The 20,902-nt window shown below is 49.6% G+C and overlaps 3 protein-coding genes across 3 annotated transcripts; all 3 read right to left on the bottom strand.

Moving 5' to 3' along the window:
- Nucleotides 1-9,619: 9,619 nt before the first annotated feature.
- On the bottom strand, nt 9,620-11,515 carry MFIFM68171_02763 (uncharacterized protein; the record flags this gene model as incomplete). Its single annotated transcript, XM_071058185.1, has 4 exons — nt 9,620-9,700; nt 9,759-10,338; nt 10,395-11,403; nt 11,452-11,515. 4 exons carry the CDS (start codon nt 11,513-11,515, stop codon nt 9,620-9,622), a joined length of 1,734 nt encoding a protein of 577 aa, XP_070914286.1.
- Nucleotides 11,516-14,500: 2,985 nt separating this feature from the next.
- On the bottom strand, nt 14,501-16,312 carry MFIFM68171_02762 (uncharacterized protein; the record flags this gene model as incomplete). Its single annotated transcript, XM_071058184.1, has 1 exon — nt 14,501-16,312. The coding sequence occupies one exon, from the start codon at nt 16,310-16,312 to the stop codon at nt 14,501-14,503; it is 1,812 nt and encodes a 603-aa protein (XP_070914285.1).
- Nucleotides 16,313-19,428: 3,116 nt separating this feature from the next.
- MFIFM68171_02761 (Glucose-dependent insulinotropic receptor) lies at nt 19,429-20,193 on the bottom strand (the record flags this gene model as incomplete). Its single annotated transcript, XM_071058183.1, has 1 exon — nt 19,429-20,193. One exon carries the CDS (start codon nt 20,191-20,193, stop codon nt 19,429-19,431), a length of 765 nt encoding a protein of 254 aa, XP_070914284.1.
- Between the last annotated feature and the right edge of the window lie 709 nt (nt 20,194-20,902).

Genomic DNA, 20,902 nt, shown 5'->3' with positions numbered 1-20,902 from the left:
GGATTGTCCGTAGGCAGGCGTCCTTGGGTCATACTAAGGGGATTAAGGATTTAAGTGTCGGGAATCTCAGGGATATTAGGGAGTTGAATGCTGCTAGAAGGCTGGCTATTTGATATAAGCGAGCCTTCTATTTTGCTTGTAAGCTGATTGAGAGTAGCGTGTTGACGCTTTGGTGCTATGCTCGTCCTGGACGGTTTAGTTGCCCGGAAGACAGAGAGTTCAACGTATGAGGATTAAGGATCTAAGGGTAGTAAGACTAGAGTGTCTGGGTACAAGTAGTGTACGTGCAATATAGGAGTAGAGTATTCGTTAGGGGTTAAGTAGTAGTCTCATTGAACTCTGTCTCTCCCCTAAGCTCTGTCTCCCGCCCTCCTTCTTATGCCCGTAACAGTATCGCTAGGGCTTACTTCCCTGCTCTACTGCTTTGTCGTCCTCCTTGCTAGTACGCTCCTTCGACGCTCATCTGATACGCTATTTATGCTATTCTAGCTTAGTGCTGTTGTTGCTTCTGAGGCTCGCTTATACTGTGGCTCCGAGGCTTCCGGACCGCGCCTTACGCTGGCCCCGCTTAGCCGGTCCTCACACCGTTTCGTCGTTGTACTGACGTAGGTTATTAAACTGCGTAGCTGTAGAAAGGGCGTGCATCTCCGGGTCCGAGAACTAGCTGTAAAGGAATTCGATAAGTTCTTCCTATGTAACTAGGGTGAGGTCGAAGGTAGGGTCATTTTCCTTCTCGCTGATATAGTTGACCTAAGTGTTTTTTGGGGTCCCGTAGAAGCAGCTTACTGTATATATAACGCAGTTGTTGCTTAGAACATTGCCGATAAGGGCGAAGTTCGCTTTACAGTCGAAGAGGAAATTGCGAAGGGTAGTTGTACTGGACCTATTGTATATAGGATAGGTAAATGCCGGAGTCTTCTAAGTTACTCCTCCTAGTACGACTACTCCGAGCTACTGGGGCGTTACGCCTATAGGGCTCGTAAGAGTAGGGTTAGGGGGGGTTAAGAGAGCTTCTCGGGAAGGATATACCGTTAGGTGAGATAGAGGTTCGGGCTCTGGGACAGGTTAGTCTCGGAGGAGTAGCTCTAGTTCAGCTTTCTTACGGCGTAGCGTTGCCTGTCTTCGAGCGATAGCGATCTCCTTGTTAAGTCGTTGCTTCTCCTCTAGCAGTTGCTGCTGGCACTTAGGCGGCGATGTACCTGGCTGCACTGTAGGGGAGTGGCTAGTAAGCGGATCGTCTGTAGGTAGACGTCCTTGGGTTATACTAAGGGGATTAAGGACTTGAGCGTCGGGAATCTCAGGGATATCAGGGAGTTGAGTGCTGCTGGAAGGCTGGCTATTTGACGTGAGCGAGCCTTCTGTTTCGCTTATAAGCTGATTGAGAGTAGTGTATTGACGCCTTGGTGCTATACTTGTTCCGGACGGTCTAGTTGCCCGGAAGGTAAAGAGTTTAACATATGAGGATCAAGGATCTAAGGGTAGTAAGACCAGAGTGTCTGGGTACAAGCAGTGTACGCGTAATGTAGGAGCAGAGTGCTCGTTAGGGGTCGAGTGGTGGTCTTATTGAACTCTATCTCTCTCCTAAGCTCTATCTCCTGCCCTCCTTCTTATACCCGTGATAGTATCGCTAGGGCTTACTTCCCTGCTTTGCTGCTTTGTCGTCCTCCTTGCTGGTACGCTCCTTCGATGCTTATCTGACGCGCTATTTATGCTATTCCAGCTTAGTGTCGTTATTGCTTCTGAGACTCGTTTACGCTGCGGCTCTAAGGCTTCCGGACCGCGCTTCACGCTGGCCCTGCTCAGCCGGTCCTCACAGATATTCGATTTTTGATAAGCTCTGACTGTGAAGTGGCTTCTCGAGGGTTGTGTGGTATTTGAGAGAGCCAAGGTAGTACCGTGCCTAGGCTTGAGGCTGGGGGTGTTAGAGTCCGAATGCGTATATCCAGCTTAGATATCACCCTTTCTAGATCGTACGGTATAAGCCCGGCTCCGGCAAATCCCCTTTGGATATTACTTTCTGTAATTGAAGTAAAAAACGCCTCTCTGAACGCACAAAGAAACTCTAACTTACTGATGTATATGATGTTTATCCATATCAACTGCTCAATTTGGTAGCTATATACCTTCTTCAATAGCCTAAAACAGCTAACATCCAATGGCTGGAGTATGTGTGAAGAGTGCGGAGGCATATAAAGCGTAATAATGTTGTGCTCCTGGTAGTAGGCCTCGAATTCTTCGGAGTGGTGGCTATCGTGGCCGTTAAGGATTAGCAGCCGATATTTGCCCTTCGTACGAGATGCTGTGTGCAAATCAAAGTGCCGAATCTAATCTATGCCTTTCTTATTGGTAGTCCAACTATTGTCAGTTGTTGCAATGCGCTAGGTAGCCGGAAGATTGTACTCTTGATACCAATTGGCAAAGTGATATTGCCTAGCTAAGATAATGAATAGTAGGATAGCCTAGCCTAAGACATTTACTCCTTGGATAACTATAGCCTACTCTCGATTGCCAGGCTGGGCTTGTTTAGCCCTACTACAGCTATCTGAGGTAGTAACTACCATAGAGGCGATAATAATGTCTATTATAAACCTAGTCTCATCGAAGTTGTACGAATCGTCGTCGAGAATGCTGTATTTGACCTTAATGTTATATACAAGTGCAAACCACTTGCGAATAACTTTTGGATCTTCATATTTGGCCCCCTAGTAGTCGTATTTACATATAAAACGCGTTCGAAGTTCTGGTTGGCACTTGACGAAGTTATAAGCCTATTGTATGCCAATAGGCGGCGTGTTGCGTTTGCGTAGTAATCGGTTGGCCATATCTTCTACGTACGTGAGCCGAGGATAAAATATACGTATATATAGCTCAATTATGTATTGAATAATCGTTTTCTCCTCTAAATTCGTAAGCTTATGTGAATTAGCTGGTATATCGCATCTTGTAGGCCAACTGGCACGTCGGTGACAGAGGGTATCCTTATTGACGGTATAGATTTTCACTACAGCTCGGCCGCTGAGATTTTGGTCTCGTTGACTAGCGTTGAGCGCCAGTTGCATTTTGGCTTCGTACGAAAGATTTTCCATTATTAGTCGTAGAGCAATGTGATGTTTTGTGTGGAAGAGGTGTGTTGCGTTGGAAAGTGGATCGTTCGCTTATCATGCACGTTATACAAATTTGCCAGCTTCCCCTTCTACAGAGAAGGGCTTAACAAAAGTGGCCTCGCTATTCACACTCTTGTAGGGAAGACAATTGCAATACAACACTCAAAATCCTCTACTATTGGTGCAATTTTTTCGCTCAAACTCAGAAACCCTTAGCTTAGACTTGGTTTCACTCGTCAAAGAACCTTTGAGCCGGGTAGTAGTGCATATGTGGCTCCAAATGGCAAAATGTTAATCGGTGTTCATTTTACTACTTCACAATGCACCTACATGCAAATCCCTTATTATATACTACCTGAATTATGCCAGGACTCCAGCCTACCAAGAAGTACAAGAATATTAGAGGAGGATAGCAATCAGCTACTCTCATACTCGATAGGGAGCTCTATAGAAAAGAATATATAATTTCCACCTACAAGACGAATCAGAAAAGCAACTATTTTCAGACAAGTCTCCCTTTACAGGAAACCTAAAAATTCATATCTATTACAAGAGTAGAGTCGGCGTAAACTTTCCTACTAATTACAGTGAAAAACCTCGGATTACTCGACGAATATCTACACTACCGCACACGGCCCTACCACTGCAGTCATCAGTTCCCACCATACTTTTCGCCCCGAATAAGAGCCGCAACTCACCAACCATTATACCTATAGCTCGTACTCGTCGGCTTGACAAGAATTCAATTGCTTGTCAATACGACCCTAAGTCATCCATCAGGGCCTAGCTGAAGAGCGGTAGTTATACTACGCTAAAGATATAACTTTTCTTGTTAACGTGCGTGATAAGCGAGCGGCCGATCTAAGCGAGCGGCCGCTTCCCTACTACAACGCGTCTCTCTCTACATCTTCTACAAAATTTACCACAACAAGCCATAGGGACCCCTTCAAAAGAAGCAAGGACTCTTTTGGCCTTGCAAGCTCTTCAAAACGATACCAAGCTTAGCATTCCGGCTGCAGCTGAGTTGTACGATATTGCAGAAAGAACGCTTCGTTACCGAAAGGCCGGCCGACTTCCTCGACACGACCTTATCGCCAATTCGCATAAGCTCACGGATTTGGAAGAGCAATCGATTATTCGATACATAATTGAGTTATATACGCGTGCATTTCATCCCCGGCTTTCGTACGTAGAAGATATGGCCAATCGATTGCTACGCGAACGCGACACGCCCCCTATCGGCAAACGCTGGGCTTATAACTTCGTTAAGCGCCAGCCAGAACTTCGGACGCGTTTTACGCGTAAATACGACTACCAGAGGGCTAAATACGAAGATCCAAAGGTTATTCGCAAGTGGTTTATACTTGTGTATAATACTAAGGCTAAATACGGTATCCTTAACGAAGATTTATATAATTTCGACGAGACCGGTTTTATAATAGGCATTATTATCCCTACTATGGTAGTTACTACCTCTGATGGCCGTAGTAGGGCTAAACAGGCCCAGCCTGGTAATCGAGAGTGGGCTACAGTTATCCAAGGAGTAAATGCCTTGGATTAGGCTATCCCGCTATTCATCATCTTAGCCGGACAATATCACCTCGCCAATTGGTATCGAGAGTGCAACCTTCCGGCCAACTGGCGTATTGCAACAACCGATAATAGCTGGACTACCAATAAGAAAGGCATGGATTGGATTCGGCACTTCGATTTCCATACAGCATCTCGTACGAAAGGCAAATACCGGCTGCTAATCCTTAACGGCCACGATAGCCACCACTCCGAAGAATTCGAGACCTACTGCCAGGAGCATAACATTATTACACTTTATATGCCTCCGCACTCCTCGCACCTACTTCAGCTATTAGATATTGGCTGTTTTTCGCCGTTGAAAAAGGCGTATAGCTGCCAGATTAAGCAGTTGATGCGGATGAACATCACACACATCAGCAAATTAGAGTTTCTTTGTGGGTTCAGAGAAGCGTTTTTTGCTTCAATCACAGAAAAGAACATCCAGGGTGGATTTGCCGGAGCTGGCCTTATACCGTACGACCCAGAGAGAGTGATATCTAAGCTGGATGTACGCATTCGGACCCCAACACCCCCAGCCTCCAGCCCAACTACAGCACTACCTTGGGTCTCCCAAACGCCACATAACCCTCGAGAAGCCACCTCACAGTCAGCACTTATCAAAACTCGAATTTCCAACCATCAAGGCAGCTCTCCAACCTCAATACTAACTGCTGTAGATCGATTAGCTAAAGGTACGATGGCTGTGATGCACGAGGTAGCTCTTCTACGTTCGGAGGTCTCAGCACTACGAAAGGCCAATGAGGGGCTTAGTAAAAGACGGAGAGCAAAAAAAACACGTGTGCGGCTTGGAGGGTCACTTACTGTACAAGAAGCACAGGATCTACTGGATCAGAAGGCTGTGGGTGAGCAGGTAATCCAGGAAATACGACAAAATGGTAGTGGTGTAAGGGGGTCTCGTACGAAGATTCGGTGCTGTGGCGTGTGCGGAAAGCCTGGCCATAATGTACGTACGTGCAAGGAGGCTGCAGAATCGTCTGATTCATCTGTTTCCGATTCAGTTATTGTTATTTCCTAGTGTTGTGGTTGTGTAATTGAGGATAGTTATAGTAGGGTAGTGAAATTTCGGCCGCTCGCTTAGATCGGCCGCTCGCTTATCATATACGTTATCATATGTTATGTAGCGGAGATCAGCAATGCTTCTCATTGTCTGGTATCTAGGTCCCCAACAAGTTTCAGACCTCGGAGCGTTATCTTATAGGTAATATGCCCCTCTGATTAGAGGGCATCATTCCCTGGGGACGGTTTACCCAAGTTAGTATTATGTTGGCTAAGAAAGTGTCAAAATGGTAAATTAATATCTATGCATCCCCTCCTACAGAGTTTCTTTGGCGGCGGTGATCGTGTTCGGGGGTTGGAGCCCATTTTACTCCTATCAAAATGGGGTGTTCTGGATTCTCTGCACGATTAGTCTAGGGCTTGAAATCTACTGTCGTTGCCTTATATCCTGATGATTTAGCTTCTGTGATTCTGCGCCTAACAACCCCCTGGAGGGCAGCCAAAATTTGTCCCCAATTTATGCCCGCCGATTCCCAAGATGGATAACACGCAATTTATAGTTCCCCCAATCCCTTCACCTGCCACAAGACCAGCCGCAACGGCAAATCCATACCGATGGAATTGCTCGCCCCGCCGCCATCGCCAAACGTAAGATGCAACAGTTCCCATGACAATTGTCAATCCATATCTGGGTGACGGCAATGTAAACGCCAACGCAAATATCATCATATTTGGCTGAAAGGTCCGCAGCCAGGCCAGCCTTCCCCATAGTAAGAAATGCTTGATCAAAACCATGATCGCCCCACCAGTAGCGAGATAAATAGAAAAGACTTTGCTTGATTCTGGGATGGGAGATATTTGTTCGCTCGCCGCAACTGCAACCGCGCGCCAAGCCGCAATGGAAGGTCCAGCAAACTCACATGGTTCAGCAAATGCCGCAGATGTGCCGTTATGGTCCGTTGGGGGATCAATGACACAAGGGTAGGCGGTGGCGAAGAGGACAAAGACAGACGGTGCAACCAGGGTAGCGATGAGAGTCCCTATAAGTTGGCCAACATATTGGCTGTGGGCTGGGGTAGTGAGGAGAAAGCCCACTCGAAAGTCGCCCATCAGGTCTGATCGCCAATCAGTGTTGTTCTCGGAGGGGGGAACTAGATTGACTATTCTTGCTCACCGCATGCCTGACCGGCGCCGACGCTCACCAGGCCACCACCGAGTAGATTAAGCTGTTGCGAGTGTTTGACATCTATTGCTAATGGACCTTTGGTTGTTGTGCCTAGAAGGACTTGAGACACCTTAGAGACCGCCGTTAAGGGAGTGGTGTCTAAACCAAGGCTGAGCTTATGCATTGAACAAGATTAAAGGGGTCACGGGGTAGGTATTTCCTTACCTGTCGCTCCAGTCGCCTGTATGGCAACAAGAGACAATAAAAAGGCCAGAAGCAATGATAGAATGGTCTCGAGGATGCCCATATCAAACTGGAGTTTGGTAACCACACAGCCGACAACCGCCAGAGCAACAAGGCCTGGAGCCCACATCCGTGCCGTAATCTCCCCTTTCATACCGTCCTTGTTATTACCTCGATTTCCCTCCATTTCATCCAGCGTAGAATATCTGTAGGACCGCTTGTGAGGGCTACCTTTAAAGGCAGACTTGGCAGCTTTGATGGAGTCACGGACGAACATCCATAGGACACGCCATTGGCATGCAATTTCTGTTATATAGTCACCAAACAGTTAGAAGGGGGCACACATTAACTGCAGAGAAAGCAACAAAACGCTTGCCTATGAATGCCACAGCCAACATGGCTGACACACCTGGCCAGAGAAGCCAGTACCTGGGACTTGGGTTTGAAGGATTTGCGAATCTTGTGGCCATGGATGTATATGACATAAGTCCTGACCATTGGGCTTCTTCGGAAACAGGTTCGCCAAAGGCCAGCCCGTGAGTTGTCAGGTATGGACCTAGTATTCCCCTGCAGGCCATGTATCAGTCCATGCTTAGCGGCTTTCAGTGGGACATACCATGCCACGATTGATCCTAGGAAGAATGAAAATGCAACATTCATATCCACGATCATGCCCGACCCAAACATTGCAGGGGACCATTCAATAACCCATCCCCAACTTTCAGCAGCCACCGCCCAGGTTTTCAAGATGTTGGTGTTAACAAGCCATGTAAATGGATGCCAGTCCTAATCAGCGAGGGACGTGTCAGGCTTTAGTTTCCCTCACATTCGGCGACAAGAGACGAGTGACTCACCCAAAAAAAACCGGGCGCGTACTGTGATACAATTCTAAGTATCATGGCAGCCACAAAGGAAATAAAGATACCCTTCATTCTTCCCCGGGCGGTCTTCTCCCCACTGGATGCTGAGTGCATGCTCCGGATCGTGATGGCCGTCGCGGTGGAAGAAGGGAAGATCAAGTTGAGCTCCCGGGCGACATCCTTGATGAAGAACCTACGTACTATGTTACGAAGTTAGCATATCAACTCGGAGAGCGACCAAAGCAAGCCGTCAGACGAATTATGGTACCCACGAGGTGCAACAGACAGCAACCCGAAGTACCCCCCAACTGCTGTAAGGGTAATAATCCGCGGGAAGTCTTTTGTCGGCGTCTGCATAAGTCCTAGCTGATAGAGAGCGGGAATAGCCGACGTAAAGACACCTGACATGCCTCCAGCTGCCGTTGCTACCGTTTGGACGATGTTGTTCTCATGCGGCCCGAATCCGGGGTCCCATCTCTTGAGAACGGAGAAGCCTATGATAGACTAACAGCATGTCTATTAGATTAGCATTGGTGTTCCTCAGAGCGAATCATCTGAAGCCAAGATACAAGAGAGATGTGGAGAAAAAGAGGGTGTATACTCCAAGAATGCTGGCAGAAGAGGTCCAGCCCGTTTTCAAACCCAGGTAGATGTTCGCTGCGTTGACGAGGGCGCCGCATATTCCTCCCAAAATGACTGCGCGGAATGTGATCAAGTTTTCTTCCGGGTTTTCCTCCGCCTCTGATGCCTCTTGAAAGGGTGTGAAGGGGTCCTCGGCAAGCCTGTCGGTGTCCGACTTGGGCGGAGAGCCCCCGGAGAGCAACCTGTCGCACTCAGCCCGAGGTATCGCCATGTTGCTGCGCTGCCTGTCTTAAGGTGGCCTAAGGGGTGGAGGCTTTTTAAGAAGAGGAGTAAAGGTGGCAAAAGCTGCGGGGATACTAGTAGTATAGGATATTCGGGAAGACGGATGTCCTGGGGCGCAGGATTTCCCGTACTTGTGCCGTTAAAACCCGGCATACAGTCTCGTAGGGAATATGCGATATTAGGGAACGTATGAACCTTATGCCGGGCAAGATAGGAATTCTGAATTGGCCCGGTTGATAAGCTAACTGGGGGTTTTGACATTGCATAAGTAATGTTGGGATGCGGGTCTTGAGGCGTTGACACTGCCTAAGGGTTTTCTGCAAAATATATTACTTTGCAGGCAGCTAACAACATAAGACTCAGCTGAGGTGCGCTTTTAGTCATTCCTCGTGTCCTAGAATACTGCATGAGGGAATCTTAGTGAGAGGGAAGTGCCGGCATATTAATCGTATCGAGACATATCCCAACTACACCCATCCCAGGCATGTGAGTTTGTCGCACCGTCCCATATGGCGTGGTCTGGATACAGGTTCGTAAGGATTGAAATCGACCGATGCAAAAGGGTATTGAGGAGACCGTGCCAATGATGTTTAAATTGACAGATCTTCCTGGCTACCTGAGAAAAGCTAAATACTGACTGCAAGCGGGGTTAATGAGAGGTATCGTAATGGCGGTGCCTGTCGTTCCCCACAGAAGTTGAAAAAGGAACTGGTGATTATGACCAAACCGGATTTATCATAATTACTTTGCTTGACGAATGGCACCACAGTTTCCTGTTCCCCAATACCTACCAGTCATACACCATCCAAATAATACCAGGGAATTGCTGGTCTGAACTTAGTTTTTAGCGCGAGTTCCTTGAGCTTCGGAAACCACTAGGTCGCAAAACCCTGGTCAGCGTAAATTATAAAGCGCGTCACCTAAAAGACTCACCGGTGTACCTAGCCCCGACGCGGGATCCCATCCCTCAAGCGCTGGAAACCCAGATGTGTTGCACCCGAGGTTAGATCCATACGTGACGTCCGTAAAGCCAACCGAAGCAATCGAGTAAATCCACGGGTTGAGAAATCCAAGAGGTGGCCTCCCCTCTGCCGCCAAAGCATCGTTGATGAGCGCAATAACCGCCGCAACAGTGGGCGCTGAAGCGCTTGTGCCATCTTGCATGTGGGCTGAGCCGTTCCACATCACTATGAAGTGATATCCCATTGCTGCGACATCCGGAAATGCCCTGCCCGACGCGTTATACAAGCCCGCAAACTTATCTTGGCCCAACTTGTCCAAGTACCGCCTAACTGCCTCCTTCTGATATGCTGGCTGCTCGAATAAGTCGCTAAATCCACCGCCGCTAGCGTAGTCTGTTCGGGCGTCAAAAGCCACCATCTCTGACTCGAGGAACCGCGTCGCACCCACAGCGGTAACATAGGGGCAACTCGCGGGGAATGATGGCATAAAGCGCTTCGATTTGCCGAAGCGGTCAACGCAGTGGCCCTTCTTGCCAACACCATAATCACCGCTTGCAACAAGGATGGACACACCACGGGCAGTTAGTTGAGCGAACTCTCGACAAACCCTGCGAGCGTACTCCGGTGTGGGACTGTCTTCTCATCCTCGGCGTACGAAATACTGATAACCTGTGGGACCCGATCGAGAGTTTTCACGTGTCTCAACCAGACCAGATACGGCTCATTCGTGTTTTCGGCGCGGGTCCCATTCAAAGGCTGGAAAGGGGGTTTGCCGCCAACGTTGTAGGTCGTCAAGGGGACGGGCCAACTGATTCCAAGAACTGTTTGGGCGTCCAAAGCTCCCTCGTACCCCTTGCGTTGTTTCATCTGCTCAGGCGTATTTGGAGTTTGCCGGTCCTCGGCCCCGGCAATGAGTTCTACCCCGAAAGTGTGGGCAGCACCCGCTGCTGCGGCATCAGGCCGATATTTTTCGAGGTAGAGTTGCACGTCGGACCTGTTCGCTACTTCACCGAGAAAGTTGACTATGCCGATACCGGTGCGGACGGGTTCCTTGACTTCATAACCGTGCGTTCCGTACAGAACCCGAAGGCAAAGAGGGGATATTGACAAGCGATTGCAAGCTTCCTGAACCGTTGGATGTAGTGGTAGTGTGTCTTCAGCCGGAACTTCTAGACGGCCTCGATCCAGCAAATCTTCCTCCACAAGTTCATCGTATGTTGGCAGCCGGTCCTCGTTTTCCCATTCTGGGTCGGGTGCGCCATAACGCCACTGCGCCCGCGGACGAACAAAGACGGTGGTGGGCTCGATGATGTCGATATGGCCGGCTATGTGATTGGGCAGAAACCATTTTACCGAGCGGGTAATCGTTGTTCCATCTTCTATGTGCCGGAAAACGAAGTATTTTGTTCGAAGAAGCTTCTCAAGCACGTGGACCGGGAGGGAGAGGTACATCCAGTCGCCTGCTGGTGAAGACGAGAGACCTGCAGAATCCAGAGCGACGTTCGCATTCAACCAAGCAAGAACAGCTTGACGAGACTCCTCATCGGGTCGGATCAGCTGGTCTAATTCCTTTGGTGTGAGATGATTGCCGTAATCAGAATGATTTGGGTCTGATACTAAGATCTGTTAGCAAACAAAAAGAGGATCATACGAGACGGCCTCACCTTCATATAGTCGACGCTCTAGCTGCGTGAAGCGAGATTGAGCAAGACCTATTGAAATTTCCATGAGTCTATCTGGCCTCTCTCGGGATACAAGATCCCATTCTGACGAAACCGTTGTCCGCCCTTTCAGTGTGTATCCTGTCGTTGGCGATGCTCGGGCGAAGCTTAACCCGCTCTGCCAGATGAACAGCCAGATCGCGAACAGCCGAGGCCATGAAAATTTCTCCCTCTTTGAACACATGGCAGAAAAAATCGTGTGTATGGTAGCCCCGTTCCCGTAGAAATGTTGCGCCCGAAGCCCCATGAGCCACCGTATGACTCTCGTACTCTTTGACGGATTTCCCAGTTGCCTTCAATCCCCCGATCTTGAATGCAAATAGAAAATGAATCATTAGTAACCTTCGGTGCGTAGCTATGGAACTGACATTGCGCGTGTCATGACCTGAATATGCAGTGTCAAGCGTCCCGGTAAAACGGGTGCTGCATTGTCAAGGGTCCGACGCAACATAAAACGAGTGCACTGGATGATTTCCCCATCTCCTTCAATGTACATTTGTGATGTCCCTTCCCAAAACTTTGCGAAAGCCGCCGAACAACCGCTCGTTCAAGTCTTCTTGACACTAGTACTCATTGTCGATCCAGCCTCTTGCCGTTCCCAATGCTAGTTCTCAATCCTATTACTCAAACTCCCACAATCATGCTCATCGCTTTTTTCCTAGCCGCATTTATCGTGCCCATCGTCGCAGAGCCGGTCCAATATTGCCGTTTTGGCCACGCCAAAAATGAAGTCGACTTTTGCGTGGGCATCACAATGCACCACAACCGTACCACATCAACTCACGACCTCTATCTCAGCATGACGGTGACCCGGTCATCTTCGCTTGGCTGGACAGCCATTGGCACCGGCCCCGCTATGACAGGTTCCCTGATGTTCATCATATACGGGGACCCTTATTCGCAACCTCGCTACAATCCTATTGTCAGCATCCGCACCGTCCAAGGACACCACCAGCCCACTCTCGTTACACGTGCCGAAGTGGGCGGTGTAGAACTTCGGGTTCTGCGGGCTTCCTGGGCCGCATCAGATCATGACCCTCGGGTGCAAGTGGCTAAGGTAGCAGCGGTCTGCTATTCCTGCACCCGCTGGCCACGGAGTCCCATTTCCGCCTCATCAGGGTCGCAGCCGTGGATATGGGCGTGGAACAACCAACAAGATATGCAGGCATACACGTTTGATGCGCAGCTGGACATGCATCCCCATCATGCCGGCAACGGTGGTTGGGGATCGTTCTATGTTGACATGGCGAGGTCGCGCACTCAAGGGTACCAGCTCCCGTCTTTGCCCATGCTCCGACCGGGCGTCGAGATGCTTGGCGCGTCAGATAGTCCGATCGGCGTGGCGGGTTTGATCGGCTCGTTGAGGAACCAGCCGACGGTCGTGGCTGTGCATGCTTTATCGCTTGCTACCGCGTTCCTTTTTGTCTTTCCCGCTGGAGTAATCGCGATACGGTTGGGGTTCGCAAACGCTTTCACATACCACTGGTCGCTGCAAGTTATTGCAAGTTTTCTTGCTGGCGTCGGGATCGTTTGCGGGACTTGTGATGAGCCGCGGCAGAGCATTTGTGTCGGCACATCAAGGGGTTGGGGTTGTGATCGCGATTGGATTGTGTCTACAAAGCCTACTGGGATGGCGGCATCATGTTGTGTTCCTCAGAATCCGCCGGCGGACATGGCTCTCACATGGTCACATTTGGCTCGGGCGTGTGATTGTGTGCGGAGGCTGGGTGAACCTTATCAGTGGGATGCTGTTGTCCGGTCACGGACGTGCTGCCGCCGTCTTGATAGCCATGATTACGGTCGAAGTTGTCGGATTTATCCTGTGGAGATTGATGGCGTCAGGTCGCTGGGTGCGAAAGGGGAAGATGAGAAATACAGATTCGACGGCATTGACAGGTGCCGCAAAGACATACTTTGCGGTTGGTGAAAGTGATGAGGAGAATGAGCTTATTGGAGATGACTTGGCGGAGAAAAGGGAAAATGTCTCGAGTCCCGGAAGGAAGTCCATGGCAGTCGAGAGGATCGACAAAGATTATCTGTAACGTTAGTAGTAGCAGGTTAAATTAATTGTAATGTGAGACGAATCTGGGCACACAAATTTCCTTTTTCCGTATCTCGCGCACATGACATTGCTCACACTGGCTCAGGCTCGGCTTAGTCCCTGCTTAAGATTTGCTCAGGCTAGCTCTCACCTTTGCTCACCCTAATTACCATTTTCAGCAGGTTGCGCCGCAGCATGCTGAATTGCTTCAACTATAGCCGAGGGAGCCTAGAATTAGTCCCATATATATTGATAGCTAAATACATCCCATTTTTGGTATTAGCAATCTTAACTTTCCTCTTACATGTAATTCGTATTACTTATCTAAGTATTAGAAATTCCGGTTCTCAAAGGCTCGCACTTACACCTCTTACAAACATACTTTACTGTTATTCAATCCTGAATTGTCACGCGTACAAAAGCTCAGCAGAGGTCGTAGGAAGTATATAGAAAGATTAAAGTCTCTAAGGATTTATCTACTGCAGTAGGAGACTAAAGGACTGGCTTAAATATAAAGGAAAATAGTCTGGGCGAGCTTATATAATGAGCTCCTGAGCTCGGCGGTCAGGAGCCATGCTCTATAAAGGCAATTTTCAGCGCGACATAAATTCATCAATATACCTCGACAAAACGTTACGATTAATCCGGACTTAGTCAGAAAATATTTTATGGGGGGAATATTTACGCAGTACTGTCATCCTAGGTATACGAATCCCTCGGTTACAGCATTAGACTTGTTGCTGCGGAAGTCCAAACAAGCATGGACGGTTGGAGTCCAGTCATTTGCTGGTAGGTGGCAAGGTGTATTGTTATCTTCACTGCATGTGCCTGGACAAGAATGAGAGGGTCATCCGACAGCGCGCCCGACCTCAACTATAAACCTTCCCCACCGACCAATTCCTTCCAAAGCCCTAATTCATTCTTGACTCTCAACTGCTCTTTCCTATGAAATTAAAGACGCTCCGCGTATTTGACCCAGAAGATCCTCACATCCTGCGCTGCGTCCTCGATATCTAGCAAAACCTCCCCATCAGACCGCTTAATCAACAAATGTTTCTTCTGATCCTCGTGGCGGAGAGCGTAGGCAAAGTTTCTGTCCACAAAACGGATTGATCTCTTCCCAAAGTCAAGTAGCAGGAAGGCTTCGTTATCGTCGCATGACAAGAATCCAAGTTCCAGTTTGTCTCCCGATTGCCTGTCCAGAGAAGCGAAGCAGAACTTATCGCCGCATGTCGTGGCGAGCTGCCTTCGTAGAGCTAAAGTGTTGGATCGGTGCAGATTGGCAAGAGACGCGCTGAGTTTGCCAATGGGGGTTGCTGTCACGGAGCCTTGTACTTCAGAGCCGAGGATATTGCCGATATCCCATGTTGCCTGTGGGAACTCTGTGAAGGTCTCCTGGAGGAACCGGCACAGCTCGCATAAGGCGATAGCGAGTACGACGTTCTGAATATCTAGATTTTGAACTTCCGCGACCAGGTTGGTCGACGTCATGGCCGCGAGGAATGCCATACCAGCGCGCGGCGCAGACGCGTGGTCAGCTTTCATGAGTGAGTTTATGAGTATGACTGTCGCGCACCATATTTCGCCCCGGCTCCGGGACTTCAGGTGTGGGATCAGCAAACAGAGTTGAATAAACCGCTCCTCGATGCTCGGCCGTTGGGTCATGCTAATGATGGGCTTCGAAGTCCACGGCAGGCGAAGTTTCCAGAAACCCTCGACAGGAGAGACGGCCACATCGGCTGTGTCGGCGAAGGACCCTAGGTTGAACATGAACTCCGTAACGACAGAATTGAGGCGCCTTCCATCTGACGGATGGTCGTGAGCGAGTTCGATTTTTAGGAGGTTGCTGAGGAAGCTCGTAACGCTGAATCCAAGCTGGTCGTACTTGTAATGCATGTGATGGCCCCCTGCATCAGCCACCACCGGCGTCGTATGGGCCGACGGTACCGACAGCGACAAACTCTGGGGTGGCGAATCCGATGCTTCATGCTCGATCAACGCTCTCTGTGCCGCCGAAACTAGTGATGCTTTGAGTGCCTCAATTTCGGCATTTTTGGCTTCCACGACGGCTTCCAACCTCTCTTTCTCAGCTTTCAAACTTTCGTTCCTATTCTCCAAATCTTTGATGGGGTTTTCCAGCTCCGTCTTATCTCTCTCGAAGTCCTTGATCGAAGTTTGGAGCCTGGTTGTGGTCTTTTTAAGGTCTTCGATCTCACGGTTCGCTTGGTCCCTCTCTTGGGTCGCAGCCTCGGTCTGATATTTTAGCTGGCTGACCCGATCCTGGAGCTCTTCTTTCTGATCTCGCTGGTTGCAGAAATCGGAATACAGCCTGCGATGCGAACCCTCCATGATGTTGAGCTGTTTATTGATATCGTCAACGTGCTGCCTCGCGTCACTCCTAAGTCGATGGAGGAAGAAGCTGTCAAGATTGCGAAGTTCCTGGTTGAGGCGGTTTAAGGCGTCCCTAAAGCGGGGCGGTAGCATCTGTGCTGAGTCACCCGTGTCGTCGTCATCGTCGTCACGTTCAAACTCTGCTTCGGCTGTGGCCGACATGTCTCGGATTTTGACTTCTTCCGCATCTATGTTAATAGGGGATGTGGTGACGAAGTGACGTCCCATACTCGGAACACGTTCTCTCGCTGGGTATGTGTCGCGGACGCCGCGAAACTCTGAGGCAAATGAAAACCTTCTGCTTCTGCCATCAATTGTACCGTCGCTGTCGTACCCGGGCGATTCATCCCCGCGGGGCCGCTTGCGGGACATGGTTATGGTTATCGGCTCTGTTGATGGGAGGCGGGATGACCATCCCAACTTTTCGTTACTCTTGTTTGGAACAGCGCCCCGAGAAGGCATGATGCCCAGTTTCCCCCTGTCGTCAAAGTTGAGTGGAATGGTCGAGGTTTATGGTGTTTCACGACGATGAAGCCCACTCTGCACTGTGCAGTCTTTGGCATTTCCGAGCGGGGTTGCGTCCTATCAGACAGTGCCCTCTCCATCCAGATTAGTTCGCCGACCTTGGGGGGGTTGTTCTGCAGACGGGCATATGAGATTGGCTGCAGCCAGGTGTTTGCCCTCCAATCGCGTGCCCAACAAACCCACGGGACTTGGTGCCCTTCCGGTTGGCTCACGGCCTGCCACTTAGCGTCATGGCTTGATCAGAGGATCGCAAAACCGCCATGATGCCGCGTATTTTAACTCGATGGTGCTCCTCCGCGTCTCGCCTCTCTAAAGCCCGTCGGCGGTACGTAATCGACCAGCGTTGTGCTGATCCCGAGGGAACAGCCACCGTAATTGAGGAATATAGTCATTGTCGTGACCCTCGAATGGGCTGTAAAGTTCCTGTCTGCTGACTTCTCCAGCTGCACCACAAACGTTGCCGGGCACGCCGCGGGGACCAAAATATCCTCTGGCGCTGAGATCTGCTGTCAGCTACGAAGCCGATTTGATGACAGGGTTTGGAGCCAGAGTCAATACCTGCTCAATCCAGCGTCACTCGTCGTCGTTGTAGTTGCTTCACCACCTGCACCTGCGCCGGCGACGTCGCACAGATAGTGTTACAGTGAGTAGAGGGTGCTGATACCCTCTTAGGTGACACTTAAACTATAACTGCTCCTGTAAGATGACATAGTTCTTGACCATTTGAACCACCTAGTAACGATGCAGGTCCTTTAACCCAAGGTTTAAAGCCAATGGCCCATTGAGCAAACAATATTGGTTGACATCTTAGCTTATCACTAGGACAGCAATGTGGGGCGTTCAAGGCTATATGTTGTGCAGTTCCGTTTTCAACATCTTCAGCATTGAGATCAATATGAGGCATAGAATCACAGCATGGTCATCATAACTGCGCCACATCCTGTGCAGAAATTTGTTGATCGTATGATTCGGCCGAGGCCGAGTTTGACGGGGCTTGTCAATGTCCGGGAGCCCGATAACTCAGTAACGCGCCATCCACGCAATCCGCCTGATGGATTCCCAGATTTCTTCATACATTGATTAGGTTTGAAAACGACTTTTGGGCTCATATCCCCAACGAAAAGTCAATGAGAAACCTAATTTGCTGACATCTATTTTACTACTGCGAGCAAAAATGGTCTCTTACAAATACTTGTCTCCAATACCCTTATCAATGATGGAAACCGACTTTCGTGTCGCCGTCTTCGTCGGCAGAACTTCAGGGATCGGAAAATTTACCATTAAGACTCTGGCCGCGACGGAGATCAGCGTGAAGATCTACCAGGTAGGGCGGAAAAGCTCTAAAGAGCGCACGCAAGCTTTTATAGAGGAGCTATACACCCTCAACCCCAAGGCCGAAGTTTTCTGGGGTTGCTCGGCAGCGTTCAGAATGCTCTTCAACCGGTGTGGCTTGCAGATCACTGTTGAGATGGTCGAGGCGGCCCGAACAGAGGGCTATAAGGGCGAGGAAGTAGCGAAACTGCTTCTTAGTCGACGAGAAGGCGAGGTATAATTAATGTATAGAGAAGGCGCTCTCTCAATCTTGAGGCTTCTGATGAGAGCGTAGATAAGACTTGGTATACTAAATCCCATCCCAGTTTTGGTACTAGGATACTACGTACTGTCCTAGGAATTATACTAGGATGCTACTTAATATCCCACAACGTGTACTAGTATACGCTAAAAATGTGGCACTCCGAGGGACATCGAACGGAAACTTTAGCCGAGGGGACCGAAAACGGGCTTTGCAGCGGCAGCGTATGGGATCACCCTAGCTCAGGGAAGAATCAGGGAAAACTCAGGACAAATCAGCCATAGCTCACCCCAGCTCAGGACTGCGAAGGAAAAAGGAAATTTCGTGAACCCAGATTCGTCTCACATTACCAGGCTGAAATACCTATGACTTCAGACTTAAATTCAAGCGATCTTGACCAACGTGCAAACGCAAACGCAAGCAGCAGGGGCAATTATACTTACGGATTATTATAAATAACCTTTGCTGCTACCTTTCCTACCATCTCTTAAGCATCCAATTGACATATTTCTTAGCGGGTCATATATGGTTACCTATCAAGACTTACCACCACTCCATTCCTCAGTCGTCAATCTTTTAACAAAATGACGCGTTTTGCAGGCAAAATTCATCTTCTTTTAATACAACACCAAGCTACCGCCAATGGTAATATTGCATCATTGAAATTTCCATATCGAAGTATGGAAAGAGATGTTGTTGAGCTCTGCTGAGCTGAACGCTTTGCTCGTCTGGTTACCTACTTCCCGGTTGACAATGTATCAAATATATAGATCTACATCATGGCACCCAGTATTACCTCCTACACTACTGGTCCATTTCGCGTCTGGTCAAAAAATGTCTAAATTTCACGCTTAAAGGGATTGCTTACCTTCGGGTATCTATGGTATACAACCATTCTCGTCAATTATTAGGATGCCAGCGCAACTTATTCTGCCGCCATGCCCAGTCGCGGTTCCAAGCATCAATAGAGCATTACAATCACTGCTCGTTTTCTTTTCTTCTTTTTTATAAACACAATCACATCTGAAACGGGTCAAGGATTCCTAGCGATAGGCAATATCATTCCCTGAGTGTGCACTATCTTTTGACTAGCAATTTTTAGGGGGGTCTAAGCGAGTGCGCCGGCCCACGAGATCCTCCTCGGCTATCTTCTTACCCTTCCAAACAGACGCACCAAACAAAATCATCACAGCAACTCTCGTTGACCCCACGTGGATAAACCTCAGGCAGCATAAAAGGAAAGATGTAAATGAGTGCACCGGGATGGCTTAACGGAGAGATGAAGCGGTGCACCCTGATATTGTTCCAGACAAGCCAGCGCTCTGTTGGCCTCAAGATCTAATTCACGGAATAAGCGGTGGCTGCATCGGCATCTGAACGAGAAACCTTATTAGGCAGTCACCGCGTCAGCATCCGAGCGGCGATAGACTGGTTCCTCCTCGGGGAGGGAGACGGCTCTACCGACCTTGTCCAACCTGGCAACTGTGTAGGCAGTAGCAGCATCGGCATCACCGCGACGGTTCACAGTGTATGCGGTGGCAGCATCGGCATCCGATCTGGCAACCGTGTAGGCAGTAGCAGCATCGGCATCTGATCTGGCAACCGTATAAGCGGTAGCAGCATCGGCGTCACCGCGGCGGTTCACGGTGTAGGCAGTGGCTGCGTCGGCATCACCACGGCGGTTGACAGTGTATGCGGTGGCTGCGCCGGCATCCGACCTGGCAACTGTGTAGGCTGTAGCAGCGTCGGCATCACCGCGACGATTGACAGTGTATGCAGTCGCAGCATCGGCGTCACTGCGACGGTTGACAGTGTATGCCGTGGCAGCATCGGCATCCGACCTGGCAACCGTGTAGGCTGTAGCAGCGTCGGCATCATCGCGGCGGTTGACAGTATATGCGGTTGCAGAGTCGGCATCACCGCGACGGTTGACAGTGTATGCTGTGGCTGCGTCGGCATCACCGCGACGATTGACAGTGTATGCAGTCGCAGCATCGGCGTCACTGCGACGGTTGACAGTATATGCCGTGGCGGACTCGGCATCCGAGCGGGCAACCGTATAAGCGGTGGCCGCATCCGCATCAGAGCGACGGCTGACGTCGATAGGCGACGCGTGAGCGAGGACGGCAAGAGCGAGGACCGGAGTGAAACGCATATTGAATGGTTGAAGAATGATTTTTTGCGTGTTGACGGCACACTAAGTGTTATGATGATGGGAGTATCAAGAACTGTGCAATTGAGCTGTTGCGAGTAGATAGAGCCTGATGGTACGATTTCCTTTCCCTTCGTCCAAGTTCTACATGATGTTTATATCCATCATACGATCGGTTGTTAGTCCCGCATGGTCTTCGGCTTAGTTTCGACTGATCAGGAACTCAAGTGTCGATTCAACCATCGTGATAGGCTAGTAGACCCCACTCTGGAGTTTCCTTTGCTTGCCCAACTGCAGCCATGCGGGTCAACGCAATCTTTACCAGGACACAGATGGAAATCCGTATGTAACGTTGTTACCATACAGCTGAACCTGAGCATGACGGCACAGGTCTGCAAACGCCGCGTCGTATAGCTCGTACAAAACTGACCCTGCATCTTCAACCCCCTACATGACCTTGTACGGGAATAAGCCTAAAATAAGGTCATGGGGGATCCGTTCCTGCAAGGTCATTTGTGGAACGACACGCCTGGTGACCGTGCGTCTAATCCAACCATGTGTACCGCTCCATGTCGGGGGGTAAACCTGGGAAAGGATCCTTTGGAAACTCCGGTCGTGTTTCGGTATCTTGAACAGATCCTGGCCAGGACTCTCAGAGAAGTGTCCCAATTATCTCTCGTTTTCCACCGCAGCCTACTCCGTAGTCCCTTCC

The sequence above is a fragment of the Madurella fahalii genome (assembly GCF_045866475.1).
Source record: "Madurella fahalii IFM 68171 DNA, scaffold_1, whole genome shotgun sequence".
Classification (NCBI taxonomy): Eukaryota; Fungi; Ascomycota; class Sordariomycetes; order Sordariales; genus Madurella; species Madurella fahalii.
The sequence above is the reverse complement of the archived record's forward strand: the minus strand, read 5'-3'. Positions and strand labels throughout refer to the sequence as shown.